The sequence below is a fragment of the Phacochoerus africanus genome, chromosome 8 (genome assembly GCF_016906955.1).
Source record: "Phacochoerus africanus isolate WHEZ1 chromosome 8, ROS_Pafr_v1, whole genome shotgun sequence".
NCBI classification, from domain to species: Eukaryota; Metazoa; Chordata; class Mammalia; order Artiodactyla; family Suidae; genus Phacochoerus; species Phacochoerus africanus.
This window is the reverse complement of record NC_062551.1, coordinates 142342483-142367254: the sequence shown is the minus strand read 5'-3', so window position 1 is coordinate 142367254 and position 24772 is coordinate 142342483. Positions and strand designations below refer to the sequence as shown.

General features: G+C 35.6%; 1 protein-coding gene across 4 annotated transcripts in view; it reads left to right on the top strand.

The window, feature by feature from the left end:
* Positions 1-24772, top strand: part of LRRC7 (leucine rich repeat containing 7) — a 528235-nt gene that overhangs the window by 437808 nt on the left and 65655 nt on the right. For 2 of the 4 annotated variants that reach the window (XM_047792054.1, XM_047792055.1), the window contains exons 20-21: positions 1690-1830; positions 11713-11832. The exons of 1 other annotated variant lie outside the window; for it this stretch is intronic. In XM_047792054.1, the coding sequence (XP_047648010.1) occupies positions 1690-1830; positions 11713-11832 (261 nt within the window). The remainder of the gene's footprint in view (positions 1-1689; positions 1831-11712; positions 11833-24772) is intronic. One more of the 4 variants, XM_047792056.1, reaches the window with a different exon arrangement.

Here is a 24772-nt window from a genome sequence, read left to right as displayed (position 1 = left end):
GATACTTAACATTCTGTCCAAAAAAAGATTACACCAGACATGGTGCACTTCCATCACAGTGGAATTTAGTTGAGTGGTTTGAACCCTGGGAATCAAATAGTTACCCTAGAAACTACAAGATCTTTGCCCATTCCTTATAAAAGAGAACTGCTAGAAGCAGTTCTGGACATATCTAAACATTGGATATGTGGCACAACTCAATGTAATGTTAGTTAAAGATCTTGCTTGGGTGTTGACCTTAGAGAGGCACCTCCAAGCACTACCCTAGATGAAAGATGCCTGTTTTTCTCCTTTGTTTAACCACAAGGCTCATGCACTACTGAGCCCCACTGGACTGAGAGAATTTAAAGCATGAACTCCATATGGCTAAAACGACTACTCTTCCATAATAGCCGAGAGAGCCCTAGACTGAAGTAATTTTAAACCTTAAAGAATCATTCAAGTGCTAGATTGAAATGTTCAGTGTCCTTTTCAATTTTGACATGGTGACAAATGAAAAAAAGCTCTGGATGAAATAATCAGGGATCCATAGCAAATATGACTGGTACACAAGCACACCATCAGGAGTATGACAGTCTTTCAGTTGAGTTCAATGAAATTCTGATGATAAAACTCATTTCTTTTCAAATAATGCCCTCAGAATAGAATAGCTGCCTGCTGTTAATGTCCAATAATATTCAGGTTTTTAAACCATAACAGGTTAACCTCTGTAGATTTTTTTTTTTTCCAAATTAAGTGAATTACCTACGAGGGCCAAACGCTGTCAATTATTACATTTCTATGATAGGTAGAAAGTGGAGATGGTACTGATGGAAACAATTTGATGACAGGGTATACAAAAGGTTTTGTTTTTTAAATGAAGTTCCACAGAAGAAAAAACTCTCTAGTAGACACTAGGAATACCTTTAGAGGCCCCTATAGAATGCTAGCCATAATGCAAATATCACTAGAATGTATATAGCAGATAAATAGCATTAATAGTTCAAATCATAGTTCCTTTAGTTTCATTATGAAATTTCTCCAATTTAAAATGTAATTTTTAAGAAACAACAAAAAAAGAATATTTTGATTCACACACAACTTGACTGGTTTAACTAAGTTAATCAGTAAATTCAATCATCCACTAGTCAGATTGAATGATTTTTGACCAGCTCTTTTTCTGAGTGGCCATAATTATGCCTACAGACTGAGAAACAAAGGCAACTGATTTTGGCTTTCATGCTGCAGTGCATTAGTTTTGAGGCAGAACTAGAAGCTGCTCTTTGTCTTTTGTGTGTGCTAATCTCACAATATGAAAGAGACCATGAGATTTGCAGCTGACAAAATTTGGTGAAGACCTCACTGTCTGAAATTTTTAAATTAATAAACTACCACCAATGGACATGTGTCCAAAGTCACTACAGTAATTATAAATGAGATACGAGGTTTTATGCCTTCGAGTTGGCAGCAAATGTAAAACAGAATGTTATTTTGGCTTTTTGTCTTTTCTGTAGTTTTGGATGGTACTCATTATGTGCATAACTAACACCGTTTACTGTATGCTTCTGTCTGATCAAGTGCATGTTTAAAAAAGAAAGTTACCGTTTGCCTGCTTAAAGTTAAATGTTATAAATTTAAACATGTTCATGTAATAAGCAGTTTGTTGAGCATGTGTTCACATCCTGTCACATGATTATTTCCTCTACTCAGAATGCTGCTTACAAACACAACACAGTTAACCTTGGCATGCTGCCCTATGGAGGTATTTCAGCAATGCATGCAGGCAGAAGCATGACTTTAAACTTGCAGACTAAGTCTAAATTTGATCTACAAGAACTACCTCTTCAGAAAGTAAGTATAGACTGCCCTACATGTGTCAGCATACCAAAGCCAATTAATGTTGTTTGTTCATGTAATGTGTTTAGGCTGTTCATATAACCCTGCTTATTGACTCTCAGGAGTCCAAAAAGCACAAGGGCAAATAATGTAGAGCCCAAACTCGTAGCTGCTAAATGAATATTTATAGCTAGACTGATTATATCAGGTTCCTGCTTAACAGCTTTGCTTTTTGGATTGAGCAGGTACATGGCTTTTTGTGTTGCTTCTAGACTCATTTGTTTTAATTATTTATTTTCATTTATTCTTTGTTTTTCTTTCTTTGGTGTGTCTATATATCTCTCTATATATATACATATAAACACACACACACATATATACACATACTTTTAAAAAAAAATTTTGGAAACAGCCCTATATTTTCTTGCTTATACGTTCTGAGAAAAGAACTAGAAATTATTATTAAATTTCAGTTGATTCCTTTGGAAAAGATATAGGCCTATAAATTAGTATGAAAATTAAGTGATCGACACCTCTAAATGCTTCTTCAGCCCATTTTCTTTGTGGGAAATATCACAAAGAAGTAAAGCATGAGAAACAAATCTGTGGCTTAGCTAGCAAATTCTTACTCATCCTGGGTTAGTGGAAAAGTAGAAAGTTCACATGGTTTTAAATAATAATGTGGGCTCATTTGAAAGGGAATATATTGTAGGAGGAAACATTTCCATTGTCAAAGGACCATTTTTACTTGTTTTATTCAAGCAAAACAGAAAATGCACATTTTACCTGTTCAAATTGACTAATACCGGCTGTCTTAGTTCTATTTCAATGGAGACTAATGAGTCATTTTCACCCAATATGTCATTATAATTATGTTATTAATGTAGTCTTTAACCTAATAAACTTTTATGAAAAAAGCAGTGCACAAGTAAAAATAACAGAATGATGGGAGCCTCCAAATGCTCTTTAATAAAATTAGTGACCATATGGAACGAACTGCCATTCCAGCAAAGTGAAGGGCAGAAAGAAGACTTTGACCTCATGTTTTATTGTCAAATTAGTCTTAATAACAATCCCTAACTCTGGGTAGCTTGCTTCCTATTCAAGGAGAATAAAAAAAGTGATATTTATATTCAGAGCTTTTTTTTTTATCTCCCATGATCACTTTGGGGAAAAAAAAAAAATCTATTTTCAGTCTCCTGTTGCAGGACCAGAGTTATAAGGGTACTTTTTCCAGGGAGAAAAATAAGGCCCTGATTTGTGGTGTTTGCCTCCGTTAGTGATAAAACACTTCCTCTCTGATCGGTTTCAAAGTAGTGACTTGACATCCCTGAACTCAGAACTGGGCCTGAGTATAGTCAGTTCTAGTGGGCTAGGACAAGCTGGCTCCAGCCCACTACTATCAGTAAGACTTTTTCACGGGCACCTCTCTTCATGCCCAGGGCTTTCACCTTCTGCTCTAACAAAACCAGTGTTCACAAAGGCCTTGAAACTTATTTGCACTAAGCAACAAAGGAGCTATAACAACTTAAATAGACACCTTTCCTAGAGGACTTGGCAATTAAATAGAAATCAAACCCTTAAACTACAATGATAGAATTTCAAAATACAGTGAACAGATTAGAGAGATCTTGGTAAAAAAGAAGCTATTGCTTGAATCCCTTGAAATTATATCACATGGATAGCCCCTTCTTTTGTTTAGTTTTTAACCCTATTGTCTCATCAGTCTATAGACTAATACAGATATATTCAGTGTCCGAAAAGTGGTAATACACTTGATACACCACTCCTCAATGTATAAATTATTCTCCAGATATACCTTAGATACCTCTGTGTTGCTCTATTAATTTTCTGATGTTTTGGGTACCCTAGTTAACAGATTCATTAGCTATTACTATAGCTCTAAGATGATGTACAGTGGAAATATGGCAGAGTTCTAATATCTGGAGATGTTGCAACCTTCCTCACTTGGGCATAGAGATGACCTAGCAAATTCTCTTTGGAGGTTACATTAAATTCCAAACCAAGAAGTTCCCATCATGGTGCAGCAGAAATGAATCCAACTAGGAACCTTGCAGTTGCAGGTTCAATCCCTGGCCTTGGTCAGTGGATTAAGGATCCGGTATTGCCTTGATCTGTGATGTAGGTCACAGACGTGGCTCAGATCTGGCATAGCTGTGGCCCTGGTGTGGGCCGGCAGCTGCAGCTCTGATTAGACCCCTAGCCTGGGAACATCCATATGCCACGAGTGTGGCCCTAAAAAGCAAAAAAAAAAATTTCAAGCCAAAAATAATTCAGTTATAGAAAAGAATCTGAAAAAGGATAGCTAGATAGATGGATAGATAGATAGAATCAAATCACTTTGCTGAATACCTGAAACTAACACAATGTTGTAAATCAGTATAAATAAATAAATAATGTGCTGCCATCCAGGATCCTCCCCACTGAAAAGAATAAGTAAATATTGAAAGAATCTCTCTCAAAATGAATTATCATCAAATAGTTTATTATCTACGTAAAAAAGAAAAAAAGAAAGAGAGAAGGCAAGGGATATAAAAGGGTCAGGGCAATTATTCCATTGCTCCTAATCAGTTGAAGACCTGCAAACTGTAGGCAGTTAGGGATCTGGGGCAACTTTCCTACCCTGCCGCTATTGCAGGAACGTTATCAGTTGTGGGCACTGGGTGTATAATCAATTTAAAGACTACTCCAGGCTCTGTTTCCTTCCATGGATTCCTATCTAAATCTCTGCCCTTTTGCCTTTGTATTCAGATATCTCTGTTCTGCAGAGCTTCTTCATTTGAAAATTTATTTGTTTTTTCTGTCAAGCTTTAGGGTCAGCCTCTCTTAAGGTGCAGCCTCTCAGATTCTCCTTGCCTGGCTCCATGGACTATTCGTAGGTGACACTCCTATGCTTGAGGCTAAGTTTCCTGGAACCCTTTTCACCAGGATAGAAGATAGGCAAAAACTATTTGCCTTTGATTTACAAATGCATTAAAAACCTATTGCAATACTTTTGTCTTGCTATTTGAGATAATAAAAATTTGGGAGTTCCCATCCTGGCGCAGGGGAAACAATCCAGCTAGAAACCGTGAGGTTTCAGGTTTGATCCCTGGCCTCTCTCAGTGGGTTAAGGATCCGGCGTTGCCCTGGGGTCAACAGACAGTCGCAGACATGGCTTGAATCAGGTGGTGCTGTGGCCCTGGCGGAGGCTGGTGGCAACAGCTCCAATTATACCCCTAGCCTGGGAACCTCCATATGCTACAGGAAAAAAAAATTTAAAAAAACAAAATAAAATAGCCAAAAAATAAAAAATAAAAATTAGTATTAACTATTTAAGATATCATTACAGCCTCTGATTGCATTAAAATATAGAGTAAGATCAAAATACAAATATTTTCAGTAGATAAAACTGACAAACCTTTGGAGTTCCTGTCGTGGCTCAATGGTTAACGAATCCGACTAGGAACCATGAGGTTGTGGGTTTGATCCCTGGCCTCACTCAGTGGGTTAAGGATCTGGCATTGCCGTGAGCTGTGGTATAGGTCCCAGACGCAGCTCTGATCCCCTGTTACTGTGGCTCTGATCCTCTGTAGGCCGGCGGCTACAGCTCTGATTGGACCCCCTAGCCTGGGAACCTCCATATGCCATGGGTTCAGCCCTAATAAGACAAAAGACAAAACAAACAAACAAAAGCCACTGGCAAACCTGTTTATTCTCCCATGGAAATCCTGGAGCTATTTTTTTATTCATAAAATTCCTGAATGCTAATGCTGGCCATCCATCTCTAATTAGGTGCTGTGGTAAATGACTCTGGGGTGCCCTAAAAAGAATGAAGTGTCCTAAGGAATCTAAATGAACATGTTCACATATTACCAGTTAAGCACCAGATGTGGAACTGCAGCATACTTTTGCGTAGGTGGTGCCCTCCCCAGGGAACATTCGGGCCCTGAAATCCAGACCCTTTCCCTACACGGCTGGCAAGGCTTACTTCCTGCAATTATGAGAAAGGAGCACTTTTAATATTTTCTCTCTTACACTGAGACTGTCTTTTCGCAAGTTATGTACCCAGAGAGGGCACGTTTTGTGATTCCTACCTTCCCATCCCTCTGTTAGGGAAACTGACAAAAAGGCAGTATTTGTGCTACCTGAGCTCCTGACTCAGCACATTATTTGGTTTTTTGGTTTGAGGTTTTTGGGGGTTTTTTTTAGGTTACCAAAACATATCTGTTTTTTTCTCAATTTTCTTTTAGACACATCTGTAATAAACTAATTAAAGTATGTAGCTATTTTGAATGAAGATTGAAGAACTCTGAACTTGATAAATTATTTATACAGCAAATATTTATGTGGATAAAAAAGAAAAGACTCCCAGATTTTGCTATGTGTTTTGAATGTTTTTATTTTTCTCCATATTTATAACATTCCATATTGAGTATTATACATTTTTCATGGACTACAAGCTAAATTTAGGCTTTCTATATTATAAATAGTGAATTATATTTTCTATGGTAATTTTATAAAACCTTTTATAATATTAACAAAATGCAAATAAATGCAACCACAAAATGAGTTAAATAAATTTAATATCCTTTAATGTTTTCATTTTTTGATGCTTATTCTAATTTCCTAAAAAATTAATAGTACTTATAACCAGAACATCTAAGACCTATAAATCATCTCTTAAATTATAAATTATTCATATTTATGTTTATTGACTTATTTATCCCTTCATTCATTCATTTATTCATTTATCACTTATTAACTGCCTCTCCAAAAAGCATTTAAGGCAATTTTCTATGACGTTATTAATGGTTCAGTGTGCTTCTTTGGATGTGTTCCATTGTAATTGAGCTTAGCTATTGTCTTGAAATTTTATGTTATCAAAGAGAAATATAATACTGTAAAATGTCAGCTCAAACTATTGTTTTTATTATCCAGATTAATGGTAGGAAAAATATTTCAATAGGAAAAGAATAAAGATTAGGATTTTTTGAAAATTTGCTATGTACCTGGTACCATGAGATACTTTAAATTTTTTTTTTTTTTTACAACCCTTACAAAAACCCTCAATGGAAATATTTATCACTATTGTATAGAGAGGCTCATGTGTTACACAAAAGAACTCATATTTTTTCTGTTTTACGATTGTAACCCCTGCACCTAGCATGGTAGGAGAATTTGAATCTGACTCTGCTTGGCATCCAAATCTCTGCTGTTTCTGCTATACGATGATGTCTTCTCAAATGTTTATAAAACCTTACATTTTATAGAACATAACCCATAATAATTACCAAAACTCTTTTGTATACATTATTATCTTATATCATCTTCATAACAATCCAGAAAAGTATGTATTATAGGATAGAGAAAATAATACACAAGTAGAATATATTAACTAGTCCAAAACCTATCATGACCCAAGTTATCCCCTTTATGCTGCAGATACAGTATTCTCTTAGCTAGCCAAGTTTAATAAATGCTAGTAGCTACCTTGTGCTCTTTAAGATCTACTTGAAGCACCAAGAAATATGTTGGTAGCAGTGAAATACCAAAGGAAAGTACGAGGTAATCATCCATGCTACGGTGGCTCCAGAGACAAGAGACAAACCACTGGCCTTTTCTAACTCCCCATCTGCAGGTGTCCAGCTGCCAATATCAACGTGTGGTGTCTTCTACACTGGAGAAATTGATGCTTTTTTCTTGTTCTTTCTTTTTAACTTCTACCACCATAATATTATACCATAGCTCTTACTGCTTATTGGCTTATTGAAACAGACACTAATATAAATTATAATTTCAGAGGAAGGAATTTGAAATCATGGAAATATATGTATTAAATAATCTTTTAATACAATTTTGCCTGGAAAAAAAAAATGGCCTCACTATCTGTTTTATTAGGTGATACTCATTCCACAATGTTTTGAATTAGAGAAGTTTAGGTCGCAAAGTTTACACTTGAACTCATTTTAAATTTCTAATGTCCTTTCTTTTGGATCTATGCAAAAGACTCAGGATCAAATCATACTAATATTTAATATGCATTCATTCACTCTAGTTCCAAGGGTTACTTACTTAATTCCAGTTTTGTTTTGCTTTGTTTTGATTGCTGAAAGCAAAGCAAGATTTATACAGCACCTTGGGGCAATTTATGCCTATAGTTTCTATTGATTTTGCTGCATTTATTATTGGCTACCTATGGCTCAGGAAGTATCCACTTATCTTTCTAATTAGGAAGAAAGCCTTCAGCCTACAAATCACCATAAATCTTTATAGAAAGTGAATAAAGTTACCAAAATAATCTTAGTACTCATAGATGCTTCCTCACCATTATGATGAGATACTAGTTTAAAAAACATCTGGGCATTAAATTACCATCATAATGATTTATATCCAAGCTTTGTCTTTATAACCTACTTTTTTCAGTAAAAAGAGAATAATATAACAATAATTTCACCAAAAATACTTTGGGGAAAGTTTTTAACACACTTTTTTTTTAATACCCTTGTGATATGTGCCTTGTGATATGTGCCATAACGAAGTCAAACAGATACTTGAATTCTTAAGGGATATATTCAATTTGGCAAAGTGCCAAGTCCTGATTCTGGTCTCATATAATTTCTCCAACAAAATGCAATAAGTGCATTTCCCAAGCTTTCAGTGCACCCATCAATTAATAGTCAAGAGCAAAGCTATGGATCAGCTAAGCTTATTTACGCATATATGTGAATCCTGTACATCCGCATAAACTCACATATGGACACACAGATATGCACATGTATGTACATACTCATGTACATGCTCATACATACACAGATATATAGAGGGACATGCAGACACCCATATTCATGCACATTTATGTCTCAACGAAATTGGAAATTACTTCTCCCAATAGATACTTGTGATAATTCACAGGAGTCTAAATCATAAATGCTAAATCTACAGATGTCCACAGTTATCTTTGGGACGAGCATCTGTTCAACAAAATTTCTCTAGCATTGCTGAACTTCTTAATAAATATAATTTCTGGTTTTTCAGTAAATCACACTGACCGTTTCCTCTTTTATTTTGAAATATTAAGGATCTGCAGAATTTAGAGTCTGAAGAAATGGTACATTATGCTGATTTTCCATGTCTTTTATATTTAATTAGTTATAAATGATGAGGAAGACTAATTCTTAATCTTTTAAATTATGTAAAGAAAATAACTACAATGTGCTACTAAACATAATTGAATAAATAACTGAACCTCAATCTGGTTATTTTCTTTGAAATAATAACTTTCAATAGTGATAGCTTCATTACTTATTTTTACATTTTTCAGTTACTCCTCTTTAACTTTTCATAGAATTTTAACAACTAAGCAACTGCATTTTAGAGAGAGAGAGAGTTCAGCAGCACTTTATCAAAAGTAAAATTTTTTGTAAATAGCTATACTCACTCCTTTTGGGAAAGGATGTGAACCCACTAAATAATTCTCTCTTGATTTCCTCCCTCCCAAACATTAATAATTTTTTTCATGGTCTTTCTATTTCTGCAAACTTAAGTCACACCTAGAGTGTCTCACTTAAGGGAAAGAGGCCAGAGCATTCTTAAAGTTAATAAAGGAAAGTGCTTTCAAGAAAATTCCTTTAATTTTGCTGTCTAGGGAAAATATTTTTTTCATATGTTTGCATGTTTATGTTTTCTTTGGCCTCTGTAATGTTAAGGAATTGGTGTAGTTGTTGATGCTCATTTTAAAAAGAGAGAGATTAATTGCTAAACTAATGAAGAATCTATATCACGACATCAGGATTTCAACTAAGGATTTAGCCTTTTTTATGTTAAAAAGAATTTTGCAATTCTGAGTTGCTCTCTGTGACTAGGAGTCATGCCTGCGCAGCTGAAGCAAGTTTGGTAGAGGAAATAGAGATAGAGATTAGGGGTGATATGGAGGGAAAAAAAGGATTATCTGTGTTGAATTCTGGCCACTCTTCAAAAATCTGTGTTCTACACACAGATGAACATATTTATTACCCCACGTCATTGGAGAATAAACCAAACCAGAAAATACATGGGTACTAGAAATTCAAAAAGAAAACAGCAATCAGTAGTGCCAACTCTGCATCAGTATGCTTTAACTGCTTAATTTTAAACAATTTTATTTGTCATGTTAATATCTAGAAAAATTGCGTGTGGACACATGCAAACACAGTAGTCTGGAAAGGGTTAAGACTGTAAAAGTAATACTTGAAAACAGACAGATGGGCATTGAATAGCTCTCTGGTTATTTTCAAATAATATAGACTTCAAATATGGTACCTGCATTTCATTTTCAAAGAAATAGGTATAAATTCATTCCTAACTAACCCAAGAGCTTCAATTCAATACCCATTTTCTGTTTTTTCATCTTTCTGACAAGCTCATGAAAAAGCAATTCTCATGGCCAAAGTACGAAAAGAAAATCTCTTCCCTTTCACCATACTGATTAGACCCTAGGAAAAGTTCATCTAATTTTGCTTCATTAATTTTGGTGTTTTTTTTTTTTTTTTTTGGCTCCTCTCATGGCATATAGAAGTTCCCAGGCCAGGGATCAAACCTGAGCCTATTGTGACCTGCTCCCTAGCTGCAGCAATGCTGGATCCTTAACCTGCTATGCCACCCGGGAACTTCCAATATTATTTTTAAATAGTTCCAAGCAATGCTTTTTAAAAATGCATGTAGTCAAAATGCAGATAGAGTGGTTATATAATTGTTTTCTAAAGGAGAACAATTAGGGCCACTCCATATAACCAGATGAAGCCTGGCAAGCAGGCCATCTGCACCATATTATGAGGAGAAAGGTCCAGTTCTCTCATTCCAGGGTTGGAGGACAGTTCTTCAGACAACGAGCTGCAGATTCACTTTCTAACCAGGCTTTATTTATCCATAGGGATCCTCCAAAACACATGGAGAAAACGGCATAAATAATACCTCACCCAGATAAGAATTCCCCAGGAAATCAAGCGGTACTTGTATATGCTGTAGGTTAGGGAAGGAGAAAGCCTATGCAAAAAGTTAATCTGCTTCCTCAGGAAAAATATGCTATTACCATATCCCTCCACTGGAGGCCATATGATTACTTTCTTTCTGTTACTCAGGGCAGACTACAGAGACTTCCCAAAATATCTAGTATTAGTAATAACAAAGATAGGAGTAGTAATATTTGTTAAAAATAATAAGCAGTAAATCAGCTAAAAAATAAAATATATATGAAGAGTTTAAATTTTAATGCACAAGTGATTTATGCAATAAATAAATTTGAAATAGCAGTCATGATTTATTTACACTGAAATTCTAATAGTGCAATAATTTTTGATGTGTTAGTCTCTCCCTCAGAGTGATTCATAGATAATATCATAGTACTAATCTCACACCATACTATGATTAGGACCATTTTGGATTAGTGCAAGACACATGCTCCCGGAATCAATACAGCTTTATAACATTTGTTTTAGGTTAAGCTTTGGAATATTGGAAGTTACATACTAGGTATGATATGGTTTCAGTTTATATTCTAAATGGTAAGATCATACTAAAGAAACAAATTAAGCACGTTTTAAATATGGTGGTTTTTAACAATTGATTAATTTTATTCTGATTATTTTTATCCTGGTACTGTAAATTTAAACTTCTCTTTAAAAGTCAGTAAATAACTATAAGATGATCCTTTTCATTGAATTTCTTATTGCTTCCAAAAAGCTGTTAATTTACAATTCTTACCAAGTAAATAGTGTGTAATAATACCTCCAGTTCAGGATACATGTTTTTCTGCAATTAAACAAAATTAATTTTACCATAATCATGGGGACTCTTTTCAGAAAACTATGATAAGCTTCTATTACATTACTAAAGAATGCCATACCATTTTTGCAATAGACCCCGTCCCAGCAAAGCAACATTTTAGACAATGGACAAGAAGATGTATCTCCTAGTGGCCAATGGAATCCTTATCCACTTGGGAGGCGGGATGTACCTCCGGACACCATTACTAAAAAGGTAACCAATTTCAAATTAATGACACAAACCGTGAACCTTGCATATCCATTGTAACATGTAATCCATATCTTGCGTCTTAACATCATTTCTAACATTGTGATAAACTTAGGCTAAATATTGTCTTACAATAGGGAGTTTGGTTAACTATAATGCATTGAAAAGAATGAATTTTTTCAGAGCTGGTGATGAATTTTTATAAACAACATCCTGCCACCTCTCTGAAGATCTCTTGCCTCTTATTCATGCCTGACATCCACCTTTGAAGTCCAAGAACAGGAAACTGTGTCATGTAGATTTCTGACTCTCTTGGATTCAGCACCATAGCGTAGCCAATTTCCATAAAATAAAATTTGACCACAAAAAAGATTGATTTGCCATTTCAAAAGTCATAGCAATTCATTCATCCTGTCATTCATTCATCAAACATGTAGTGAGCAACTGTGTGTGGAAAGAAGCACATGTGTTACGTACCTGCTAGATGTTAGGGGACAGAAATAAACAAGATACAGTATGGTGTCTTCCTCTAGGACCTGTTAGTGTATTGAAGTAGGTTCAGTCATAAGTAGGTAATTGTGAGACTTCATGTTAAGTCACCATAAAGGGAGTAAAATGAGAGTTATAACCTAGAAGATAATTGTAACACGGGGGATAGGGAATTGATATTCCAGAGTATATTTTTTTAAACTTCTAAAAATCAATATGGTAAGACATAACACAATACCAAAAATATGGTAAAATACAAGGGAATCAGGAGAGTAAAATGTTAAAATAAAACTAACCTTTTTATCAGTCAGGGAAATAGGAAAATGATATTAGTCTGACAAAAATAAGTAAGAAAATATAAGTTGTTTGCAAGTATAAGAGCAATGGAAACTCTTTTATACTTCTTGTGGGAGTATAAAGTACAATCATATTGGCAAAAAATTATCTTATAAAGCTGGATATGCACATATCCTACATTCTAACACCTGCCTTCCTAAAATATTATCCTAGAAAAACTTTCATGTATGTTATTTAAGATACTTATAATATTTACAATAGTAGAAAACTAGATAAACCTATATGTCCATCACAAGGAAGGTGTGCAAATAAATTCTGTTATTCATGCAAAGGAATATTTTACAGCAATGAAAATTTAAGTATAGTTAGGATAACATATATAGGCATTAAAAGAATAATTTAAGTGAAAAACAATTTTCAAAAGATGGCACATATCAAGAATTTCATATTTATAAATCTCAAAAACAAGTAAAACTAAAAATGCATATTTAAGCATAAGGGTATGAGCGAGGGAACCATTTTTATAAGAGAATGTTAACATGAAATTTAGAACTATGGTTATCTCTAAAGGGAAGGCTTGGTGTAGGATCAGGGAGGAAGCTGATATCAGTAGTAGTACTGCTCTATTTAAGGTGAATTGTGGTTTTTACACTCTAGTTCTTTAGTTCATGAATGTTTATAATTGTGCTTCATAACAAATATAGTACATAATCACATACTTTCTTTGTATCCTAGGGGATGATTTTTTCCCTTAATGAATACTTCAGAGCTTTTTAAAATGTATATATTAAATATCAAATTATTTTACCCCCAATAATTTTTAATACCCTGATTTGCAAGTTTTATGCGTGTTATTAATCTGCCTATTTATCAATATCCAGCACTGTAGGTAAATAGTATAGTGTGGTTAATCCTGTGAAGATGGGATACAGGGCTATGAGAGCACCTGAAAAAGACACCTGTTTAGTAAAGAAATTAAAGAGAGAAGAGTAGTGTAAAATAAGGCTAGGGGATAAGCATAAACCAGATTATGCTGAGCTTTATACTGAAAGAAATGAGAAGAGGAACATTGAAGTGTTTTAAATAGGAGAGAGACATCATTAAATTTTCATCTAAAGAACATTTTGGTAGCTTTTCAGAGACTATTGGAGAGGAGAAAGACTAGAGGCCATGGAAACAGTTATAAAGCGTCTATTGTGATCTGGGGAAAAGTAGATGGACCAATGGTGGTAGAGAGAAATGTGAAGATTCAATATACTCTTAAAAGGTAGAGCCAATGTGATCCTGTGATTGACTAGACATAGGGCATAGGAGACCAATAAAAGTTCCAAGATTGATACCTAGATTTCTAATTTGTATGAGAAATGATGTGCCATTCACTAAGATGAGAAAGCAAAAGAATAATAGGTGGAAGCAGAGGAGGGGAGGAAAGTTTATTTTAATATGTTGACTTAAGGTACCTTTAGAAAATCTGAGTGGAAATTTTTAGTGGATATTTAGATATATTTTTCTGAAGTTCAGGAGAGAATGCTTAGCTGGAGATACAAGCTTAGCAGTCATCAAAACATAAGCCATAACTGAGCTGTGAATGAGACAGAAGACACAGAATGCAAAAGAACAGCTACATTTAAGACATGTTCTCAGAAAAAAGAATAGAGGAGGAATGACCAAAGATTTTACCAGTAAGGTTCTACCTATCACAAGTTATAGAAAAGTCCAGCCTTGAACATTAAAGAAATATTTCGCTAACTTAAGAAGTAGGCAAAATCTAAGAAAAGCCTCAGATTAGGCTTCACTTACATAATTTTAAATGCTTATATTTTTTTCCCTCTCAACTCTTCCATTCACACTGTTGATTTTATCCTAAAATTGGTCCCTCTTATAAGATGATTACCTATGACAGTTGAAGATAGAAGTTTCCTCCTTCAGGAGAGAGAACCAGTTTCCAGTAGCTATCTCTACAAGCTGAACTGTTCTTCCCTAAATCCCCCAACAAACTTTTTACATCTCATTGATCCAAAATAGCTAAGAACTTCTTACCACTAGCAAGTTGAATAGAATTATATAATTGCTTTGACTAATAAGTTGGAGTAGAATATAGAATAGATGGGGCTTTCAATTCCAATGTCCACTAAAAAACTGTAGAAGGAAAAACAAGGGACAGTGCCATCATGGAAATGAGTAGAAAAAAAAAATGTTTAAAGGAGGGAAGGATCAACAGTATCACATGGTGCAAAATAAAAATAAATAAGCACTAAAGATTCCTTGGATTTATCAACAAAAATGTCATTGGTGGTTGTAGCAAAAGTGATTTACTCAGTTGATGGGGCAGAATCCATAGGAACCTACATTAAGAAACAGAGATAGGAGTTCCCGTCGAGGCGCAGTAGAAATGAATCTGACTAGTATCCACGTGGATGTGGATTTGATCCCCGGCCTTGCTCAGTGGGTTAAGGATCCGGCCATGAACTGTGCAGCTCGGATCCCACGTTGCTGTCACTGTGTGTAAGCCAGTAGCTGTAGCTCGGATTCTACCCCTAGCCTGGGAACTTTCATGTGTCACAGGTTTGGCCCTAGAAAAAAGAAAGAAAAGGAAGGAAGGAAGGAAGGAAGGAAGGAAGGAAGGAAGGAAGGAAGGAAGGAAGGAAGGAAGGAAGGAAGGGAAAAAGAAAGAAAGAGAGACAGAAACCTAGAAAATGCAAGAAAGGAAAGAAAGGAGCTTCCTTTTAAAAGGACAGAGAGAATTATGGTACAATCTATAAAGGAATAAGTATGACAGACACCAGATCATATTCAAAGGGTGATGAGAAGTCATTGATGAAGAGGAAGTTGAAAATCTCAGGAAAATAGGGAAATCTGCTTTTTTACGAGGAAAGAAGAGAGCATGAATGTGATGGTAGGAAATTGAAGGAGTACCTATCAGAGCCAAGCAAGAACTCTTACATAGCTTGACCAAAGGAGGGAATCATAATTACTTACATAGATGAAAAGGCCGACTATGATTTTCCCATAAAAGGAAAAGCCATAATCATTTATCACTATAAATGAAATTAACAAGGGTTTGCATTATCTATTCATACATCCATTTTACATGAAATCTGTTTTCAAAGTCCATAATATTTTGTTTAATCATATCAATACAAGTCATGATGATCGTTTGCTTGCTTCTCTACTTGCTTTGAGAATCTTGTGCAGTTCTGCATTGGTTAAACATTTGTGAGCTAGTTATTCTTGTTAACGTCTAAAGTAATTAATCTAGAGTTCCTGTTGCAGCTCAGCGGGTTAAGAACCCAACTAATATCCAAGGAAGGTGCACATTCAATCCCTGGCCTTGCTCAGGGAGTTAAAGGATCTGGCATTGCTGGGAGCTGCAGTGTAGGTCACAAATGAGGATTGGATCTGGCCATTGCTGTGGCTGCGGTATAGGCTGGCAGCTGCAGCTCTAATTTGACCCCTAGCCTGGGAACTTCCATATGCTGCAGATGCGGCCCTAAAAAATAACAATAATAATAATAATTAATATATCTGAAAACTTCATTAGCCTTTTAAAATTCTCAAGTGTGAAATAATGTAATACTCCTTTAAAATTTTATCATGTCTTTCATGTGTAAACTCATATCTTCCTCCTACTAGCATAAACATTTTCTGACTGCCCTGTGTTATGACACCTTTGCCTAAAATCTGAAGTTTTATTTATTTTTTATTTTTTTATTAAACTGTAGTTGATTTACAATGTTGTGTCAATTTCTGCTGTATAGCAATGTGACCCAGTCTCATATTATGGGACTTTTTTTCATATTGTGTTCCATCATATTCTATCCCAAGTGATTGGATATAGTTAGTTCCCTGTGCTATACAGCAGAACCGCATTGATTATCCGTTCGAAATTTAATAGTTTACATCTACTAACCCCAAACTCCCAGTCCATCCCAGTCTCTCTTCCATCCTCCACCTTGGCAGTCACAAGTCTGTTCTCCATGTCTCCGAATCTGTTTCTGTTCTGTAGATAGGTTCATTTGTGCCATATATTAGATTCCACATATAAGTGTTATCATATTATATTTATTCCTTCTCTTTCTGACTTACTTCACTTATATGAAAATATCTAGTTGCATTTATGTTGCAGCAAATGGCATCATTTTATTCTTTTTATGGCTCAGTAGTATTCCACTCTGTGCATGTACCACGTCTTCTTGATCCACTCATCTGTCAATGGACATTTAGGTTGTTTCCATGTCTTGGCTACTGTGAATAGTGCTGCTATGAACATATGGGTGCATGGATATTTTTGAATCGTAGTTTTGTCCAGATATATGCCCAAGAGTGGGATTGCTGGATCATATGGTAGTTCTATGTTTGGTTCTCTGAGGAACCTCCATACTGTTTTCCACAGTGGTTGTACCAATTTACATTCCCACCAACAGAATAGGAGGGTTGCCTTTTCTCCACACTCTCTCTAGCATTTGATATTTGTAGATATTAATGATAGCCATTCTGAGCTGTGTAAGGTAGTACCTCATTGTAGTTTTGATTGGCATTTCTCTAATAATTAGTGATGGTGAGCATTCTTTCACGTGCTTACTGGCCATCTGTATGTCTTCTTTGGAGAAAATGTCTACTTAGGTTGTTTATTTTCTTGCTGTTGAATTGCATGGGTTATTTGTATATTTTGGAGATTAGGCCCTTGTCAACTGCATCATTTGCAACTATCTTCTCCCATTCTGTAGGTTATCTTTTCAGTTTTTTTCAGTTTCCTTTGCTGTGAAAAAGCTTATAAGTTTGATGAGATCCCATTGGTTTCTTTTCGTTTTTATTTCTATAGCCTTGGGAGACTGACCTAAGAAAACATTTGTGTGGTTTATGTTAGAGATTGTTTTGCCTATGTTCTCTTCTAGGAGTTTCATTGATTTCATGCAGCTGTCCAGTTTTCCCAGCACCACTTGTTGAAAAGGCTGTCTTTTGCCTGTTTTATATTCTTGCCTCCTTTGTCAAAGTTTAATTGACCATAGGTGTCTGGGTTTGTTTCTGGGTTCTCTATTCTGTTCCATTGGTATGTATGTCTGTTTTTGTACCATTACTACACTGTCTTGATTACTGTAGCTTTGTAATATTGTCTGAAGTCTGGGAGAGTTATACCTGCTGCTTCCCCCCCCCCCTCAGGATTTTTTTGGCAACTCTGGATCTTTTATGACTCCATATAAATTTTTGGATTGTTTGTTCTACTTCTGTGAAAAATGTAATGAGTAATTTGATAGGGATTGCATTAAATCTATAGATTGCTTTGGGTATTATGGCCATTTTAATGACATAAATTCTTCCAACCCAGGAGCATGGCATATCTTTTCATTTCTTTGAATCCTCTTTAATTCCCATGATTAATGTTTTATAGTTCTCAGCATATGAATCTTTGACCTCCTGGGTCAGGTTTATTCCTAGGTATTTAATTTTTGGGGGTGTGATTTTAAAAGGTATTTTTTATATTTCCTTTGTGATATTTCATTGTTATTATACAGAAATTCAACTGATCTCTTTTTTTTCTTTTTCTCTTGCTGTGGCTAGCTAGCATTTCCAATATTATATTGCGTAAAAGTGGTGAGAGAAGGCATCCTTGTCTTGTTCCAAATTTTAGCAGAAAGACTCAACTTTTCTCTGCTGAGTATTATATTGGCTGTTCGTTTGTGGTAAATGGCTTTTGTATGTTAGGATATGTTCCCTCTACACCCACTTTGGTAAAAGTTTTTGTCAAGAGTGGATGTTGGATTTTATCAGATGCTTTTCCTTTATCTATTGAGATGATCATGTGGTTGTTTTTACTCTTTTTTTGTTCATGTAGTGTTATGACATTGATTGGTTTGCATATGTTGACCTATCCTTGTGAACTTAGGATGCATTCCACTTGGTCGTGGTGTATGTTTTTTTTTTATGTTTTGTTGGATTCAGTTGGCTAAAATTTTGTTGAGAATTTTTGCATGTATATTCATCAAAGATATTGGCCTATAATTGTCTTTTTTGGTAGTATCTTTTGGCTTGATATTAGCATAAACATTTTTTGACTACCCTATACGGGTACTTTTGCCCAAAGTCTGAGATTTTAGAACCTATAATTAGACATGTTTACCTGTTACCTCCCAGAGTAAAGAGAATAAAGAATGCTCTAAATATTCCAATTTAATTTTTATTATGTATTAATTAAAGATACTAAGTTACCATTATAGTGGGAATTGACCTAAGGAATTGAAAATGGTAATGGGATTATTAGTCTGGGCTGCAGGATTTACCAAAATAGATATGAAAGTTGTACTATTATATTTTGAGTTTACATTTTATTCTACAGTGAATGTCTTTTAAAGTCAATGTTAGTCTTGCAGCTGTCCTGAAAGGAGTAGTCATGAGACTAATTAGGATAAGTATGAAAAAATCAGAAATTAAACTACAGTGGGGAGTCAAAGGATAATAAGTAGTGAAGTCTTAGCCAGTACCCCATTTAAGTCTTTCTCAAAGTCTCTGCAGAAGATTTTTTAAAATCTTATCACTATACCTAGAGACACTACTATGATGTTACTGCTATGATAATGCTACTGTGTGACACTACTGTGATCAGAAACTACTGTGCAGAGATTCAGTGTGAAATCCATTTTAGAAAGTCTTTGAACTTGTGGCTCTCTGTTCTAGCTATCATAGTTCTTAAACTAGTATTGGTAATACTTACGGCTATGCCTAGCAGTACTCAAAGCATTATAGGAGAACAAATGTGGGTATCCTCCAAGCTGTGGTTTAGATACATAAAATAATGAAACAAAATGAGTTCATCTTTTGGAAAGAGTTTTGCTCCTGTATCTATTGTCATTGTTCTAAGTACCTGAGAGTGGCTAATATATGGCAAAGTTAAGAACATTAAATCATAGCTTTATTTTTATTTTATTTTGTTTTTTTAGTGGTGTAATAGTAGGTGGTAGCATTTAAGTCTCTCTTTCTATGTCAGTCTCCAAAATCTCAAATTCTGATGCCCATTAATTCAAAACATCTGGGAATTACTGCGAGAAGCACATCGAAATAATATAAATCCTCTTCTGAATTCCAGGCAACACTACTTGAGCACTTTGAGAACTGCTATTAAAAACTTTTACAGTAGCTGAAAACAACAGTACTATCAGAAGAAGTACTTATATTTTAGAGTCCTATCATACCATTGCTTTTACTGCTTCAGTCTATTGGATTATGCCATAGTCGCTGTGGTAAGAACAGTTAGATACTAAACATTAAATACTACTCTGGATCAAGCATTATGCAGAGTGCTTTAACGTATTTGTTCATCTAATCCTCACAACCATAATATGAGGTAGACTATATGATTTTTGTCCAATTTAATGAAAGAAGAAATTGAGTTTAGACTTTCTCAGTGATCTAGAATTTAGGTTAAGTTACTTGCCAAGATCACATGGGTGACTAAATATAGTACAAAGGTCATAGTGCAAAATATAAATGGATAGAGTTTTAAAATCCGACACTACACTCTGATTTGGTAAAATTCTCCATAGGAAGGACAAGACTGTTTTTCCCTGATTCTGAAATGACGAACTCTTTTAAAAGTATTGAGAGTCGTAAACAGGTTGAATATCCCTGAGGAGATTTAAAACTGAAGGATAATACCTGTAAGGATATGTTGAAATGCTGGGGCAGAAAAACATTGCAGTAAAAAGGCTGAAGTGGCATATTAAAATAAAATTTAAAACATTTCCCTTCTGGAAAGGATACCAAGAAAGTTTAAAATTCTAGTGAAATTAAATCTGAAAATTTTTCAATATGTAAGGACTAGCTATTCAAAGGTTTCTTTCGAGCTGGTGACGCTTCCCTCCTCAGGTGTCTTATTCTAAGTTAAGTGCAAAATAACATCACTTAACTAGAATAATAAAGGTGGGTGTCAAGGGTCCACATCAGAATAGAAAGGTATAAAAATGCAGCTAACTTAGTCTTGGCTTACAAACCTTTTCCTTATGCTGAACTTGCCAGCTCAGCCAGTAAGAGCTTCAGGATTTCCAGATACTTGTCATCTCTGAGGCATGCCCAGGAACTCACTAGGAGAAACTAAAAGAAATTTGAGAGAAATTATGTGATGTTTGATCATTTATATGTCCTTTTAATCTTTCTTTTTTTTCTTTCTTTTTTTTTTTTTTTGTCTTTTCTAGGGCCGCTCCCGCGGCATATGGAGGTTCCCAGGCTAGGGGTCGAATTGGAGATGCAGCCACCGGCCTACACCAGAGCCACAGTAACATGGGATCTTAGCCACATCTGCAACCTACACCACAGCTCACAGCAATGCCGGATCCTTAACCCACTGAGCAAGGCCAGGGATCGAACCTGCAGCCTCATGGTTCCTAGTCAGATTCGTTAACCACTGCGCCACAATGGGAACTCCTGTCCTTTTAATCTTTTCTTTCACAGGCCCCCAAATCAGAATTTTTGCTTTCCTAGACCATATGAAGTATTTTTTTCTAATTTTGTGTTAAATTTCTGGAAGAACTATTCATGCCTTATTATAATCTGGAAGTTAATCACATTTTATAATAAAATGCACCTCAATGTTTCTTTTCATACACATTTAGAAAGATAAGGTCTAAAACATGTTTTGAAAATCTTAAATTTTCAAAATTTGCTGTTGACCATACAACCAAGCCATCATTTGTGTTTAAAACAACTGAATCAAACTACTTCTGGGATTGATTTTTCACTTGGTAGCAAAAATCAGTGTACTGTAGAATTTTTCGTAGGATGACAGTAAATCGATGTCATTTTAAAATGAGAATTAGATGTTTAAAAGAAGAGCAACTTGGGAATTCCCATTAGTTCTCAGTGGTAAAGACCTGACCAGTATCCATGAGGATGTGGGTTCAATCCCTGGCCTCACTCAGTGGGTTAAGAATCAGGCATTGCGTGAGCTGTGGCGTAGGTCGCAGACGTGACTCAGGTCCCACATTGCTACAGCTGTGGTATAGGCCAACACCTGCAGCTCCAATTCAACCCCTGGCCTGGGAACTTCCGTATGCCGCAGGCATGGCCCTAAAAAGCAAAAAAGTAAATAAATAAATAAATAAATATCGACTTAAGAAAAATTGATACATGCAGTCATTCAAATAAAACCATTTTTTGTTCTGCTATATAAAAAAAAAATCTTACCTAAAATATGTAATCTTTAAATTGTAGTCATTGCAAACTAATTTTCTCCAAGCCTTCTGCCTTAAAAAACAATTATGTCAGTACTCTATATGTGGAACTGGAATAAAAGTAACTGCAATTCTTGGCTTTTGTAATTTAACTGAGACTGGTAATATTGCTGCTGGAATTCCTTACAGGCTGGGAGTGAGAATTGGAACAAGGGTGGAGGATGGATGTAGCTCACTTACCTAGAAATAAAGTCTAGAATGGACAAAAAAAGAGAGATGAAATTTTAAATATTGGAAAACTGAGAGATGAGGCTATACGAGAGCAAGTCAAGATGTGGATGCAACAAATATGAAAGTCAAATTTATTTCCATCAAGTAAAGTCAAGAATATTTGTTCTAGTTTAAAGTAAAATTGAAATTAAGAAAATGATTCTGAAATTTTAGTGAATGTCAATGCTGTAGCTAAACTCTCCTTTTACAGAAAGAAATATGTCAAGTAGTGTAAGTTTTGCCTGAGGCTTTGTATTTCTTCTCACCTAAAGCAATATACATTATTAACAGTGAAGAATGCCCAGGGGTAATGCCTTGACTTCATCAGTCCATAAGCAAATGAAAACAGTATTTATTACTGTGAGTTATGCCAAGGACAATCCTGCCTCCCTCTTTTCTGACTGTCTTTCCCAGACCTCATTTTTCTTCTCTGATAAGAGCAAATTTTGCACTGGTTGGAATAAATTTTTCTTCTGGTAGACTGGGACATCACTGAAACTCAACAACAGATTGGAATCCTTTGTATAAAGTCATTTTGAACTCCAAATGTATTTATAAACAATAGGAAAGAGATCTTTTTGAGTCAGTTGGGAGGTTGACATTCTCCTTGTTTCCCTCAACCAACCTCTTCCAGTGTCCCCTACTCATGCTGTTGTCATTTCTACTGAGGCTGCTGAACTTCAAGAAGAAATAGCTGTCAAATGCATTTGCTGTCAGTGAGGTCTGCACCCAAAATGAGAAGTGGATCAGTGAAAGGGCAGATTGATGAAGTTATATAAATAGAGATTTTTTTAATTATCAAAAACAAAAACTTTTAGCACTATCTGTTCCCCCAGAGAGATATTTCTTATACAAATATGTGCAGAGTTTTTCTCTTGACCAAAAGCCATTTCTATCAAGGGACACAAGTTTAAAAAAGAAAATAGCACCATGGGAGGATACCAAATGTCTCCAAATGAAAAAGAACCTCTATCCTTAGCAGAACTTTAAAAATGACTCTCTAGAGCTGTAATAACACAACTCCACTTTCCTCGGAATTTTGATATCCAGAAATGATCTGGAACTGAATATTTGTGTGAATATTAAGTATCCACACCTTAATTTCACCTTTAAGTTGAAAAGGGAGTTTGACACAACAGTTCCAATCACACCAGTTGCCTGAGAAGTAAACATACCTACTGATTTTTTTTTTAGCGTCCTCCCTTTTCATTTTTTGTAATGATTTTTATTTTTCCGCAAGAATTGATTTACAGTGTTATGTCCATTTCTACTGCACAGAAAAGTGATCTAATCATACATATATATACATATTCTTTTTATCACATTAATCCTCCATCAGGTTCCATTACAAGTGACTAGATATGGTTCCCTGTGGTATAAAGCAGGATCTCATTGCTTACCCACTCCAAATTCAGTAGTTTGCATCTATTAACCCCAAACTCCCAGTTCACCCCACTCCCTCCCTGCTGACAACCACAAGTCTGTTCTTCTGGTCCATGAGTTTCTTTTCTGTGGAAAGGTTCATTTGGAATATTAGATTCCAGATATGTGCCCACAGATATAAATAAGCTCACCAGGTTAGGAAGAGTTAGGGATAAGAGAAATAGGTGAAAATTATATCTTATGAGGAGTTCCCATCGTGGCTCATTGGTTAACAGATCCGACTAGGAACCATGAGGTTGCAGGTTCGATCCCTGCCCTTGCTCAGTGGGTTAAGGCTCTGGCATTGCCATGAGCTGTGGTGTGGGTCGCAGATGCGGCTCGGATCCCCTGTTGCTGTGGCTCTGGTATACGCCGGCACCTACAGCTCTGATTAGACCCCTAGCTTGGCAACCTCCATATGCCATGAATGCGGCCCTAGAAAAGACAAAAAAAGACCAAAAAAAAATCTTATGGGACTTTCATGGTTACAGATCAATTATTGATGACATGTTTAGGCATCTATCAAACACCTATTGAAGGCTCTTTCAAATTTTTGATGCTTATGTTTATCGACTATATTAAGACATCCTCCAATTTCCCCTCCCTAACAAATATATGCCTCTGTCTCTGTTAGATTTGCTTCAGGGTGATCCTTATGGAATAAATATCAGTTATTGTTTTGGAGCAGGATAAAAATGCACTGTATGAGACTGTTGTACAAGTCAAAATATGTAGAACAATCCAAAGAACAATTAGAGGAGTTAGAAGATAAGGGCTCAAATCCTGTCTTGAAAATTTCAAGTTGCGTTTCTTTTGGGTTACAGGCATTAGAACTGTTTTTCCGATGAATTAAATGTACTATTTTAAAACAAAGGTTATTGTCTGATGATCGTGTTACCTTTTCTAGTGAGTCCATTCAGCCATGCCTTTTGCTATACTAGAGAAATAAGAATGAACACATCCAGTTAGATTCAAATCCCTCCATAATTAATAATTATTGATATAAGAGAGAAAAGGATGAAGAATATATAAAGATATGTTTGTTAAACAAGAATTAATGGCCAGGAGTTCCCATCGTGATGCAGTGTTTAATGAATCCGACTAAGAACCATGAGGTTGTGGGTTCGATCCCTGGCCTTGCTCAGTGGGTTAAGGATCTGGTGTTGCCGTGAGCTGTGGTGTGGGTCACAGACGCGGCTCGGATCCTGCGTTGCTGTGGCTCTGGTGTAGGCCGGTGGCTACAGCTCTGATTGGACCCCTAGCTTGGGAACTCTATATGCCGTGGGAGTGGCCCTAGAAAAGGCAAA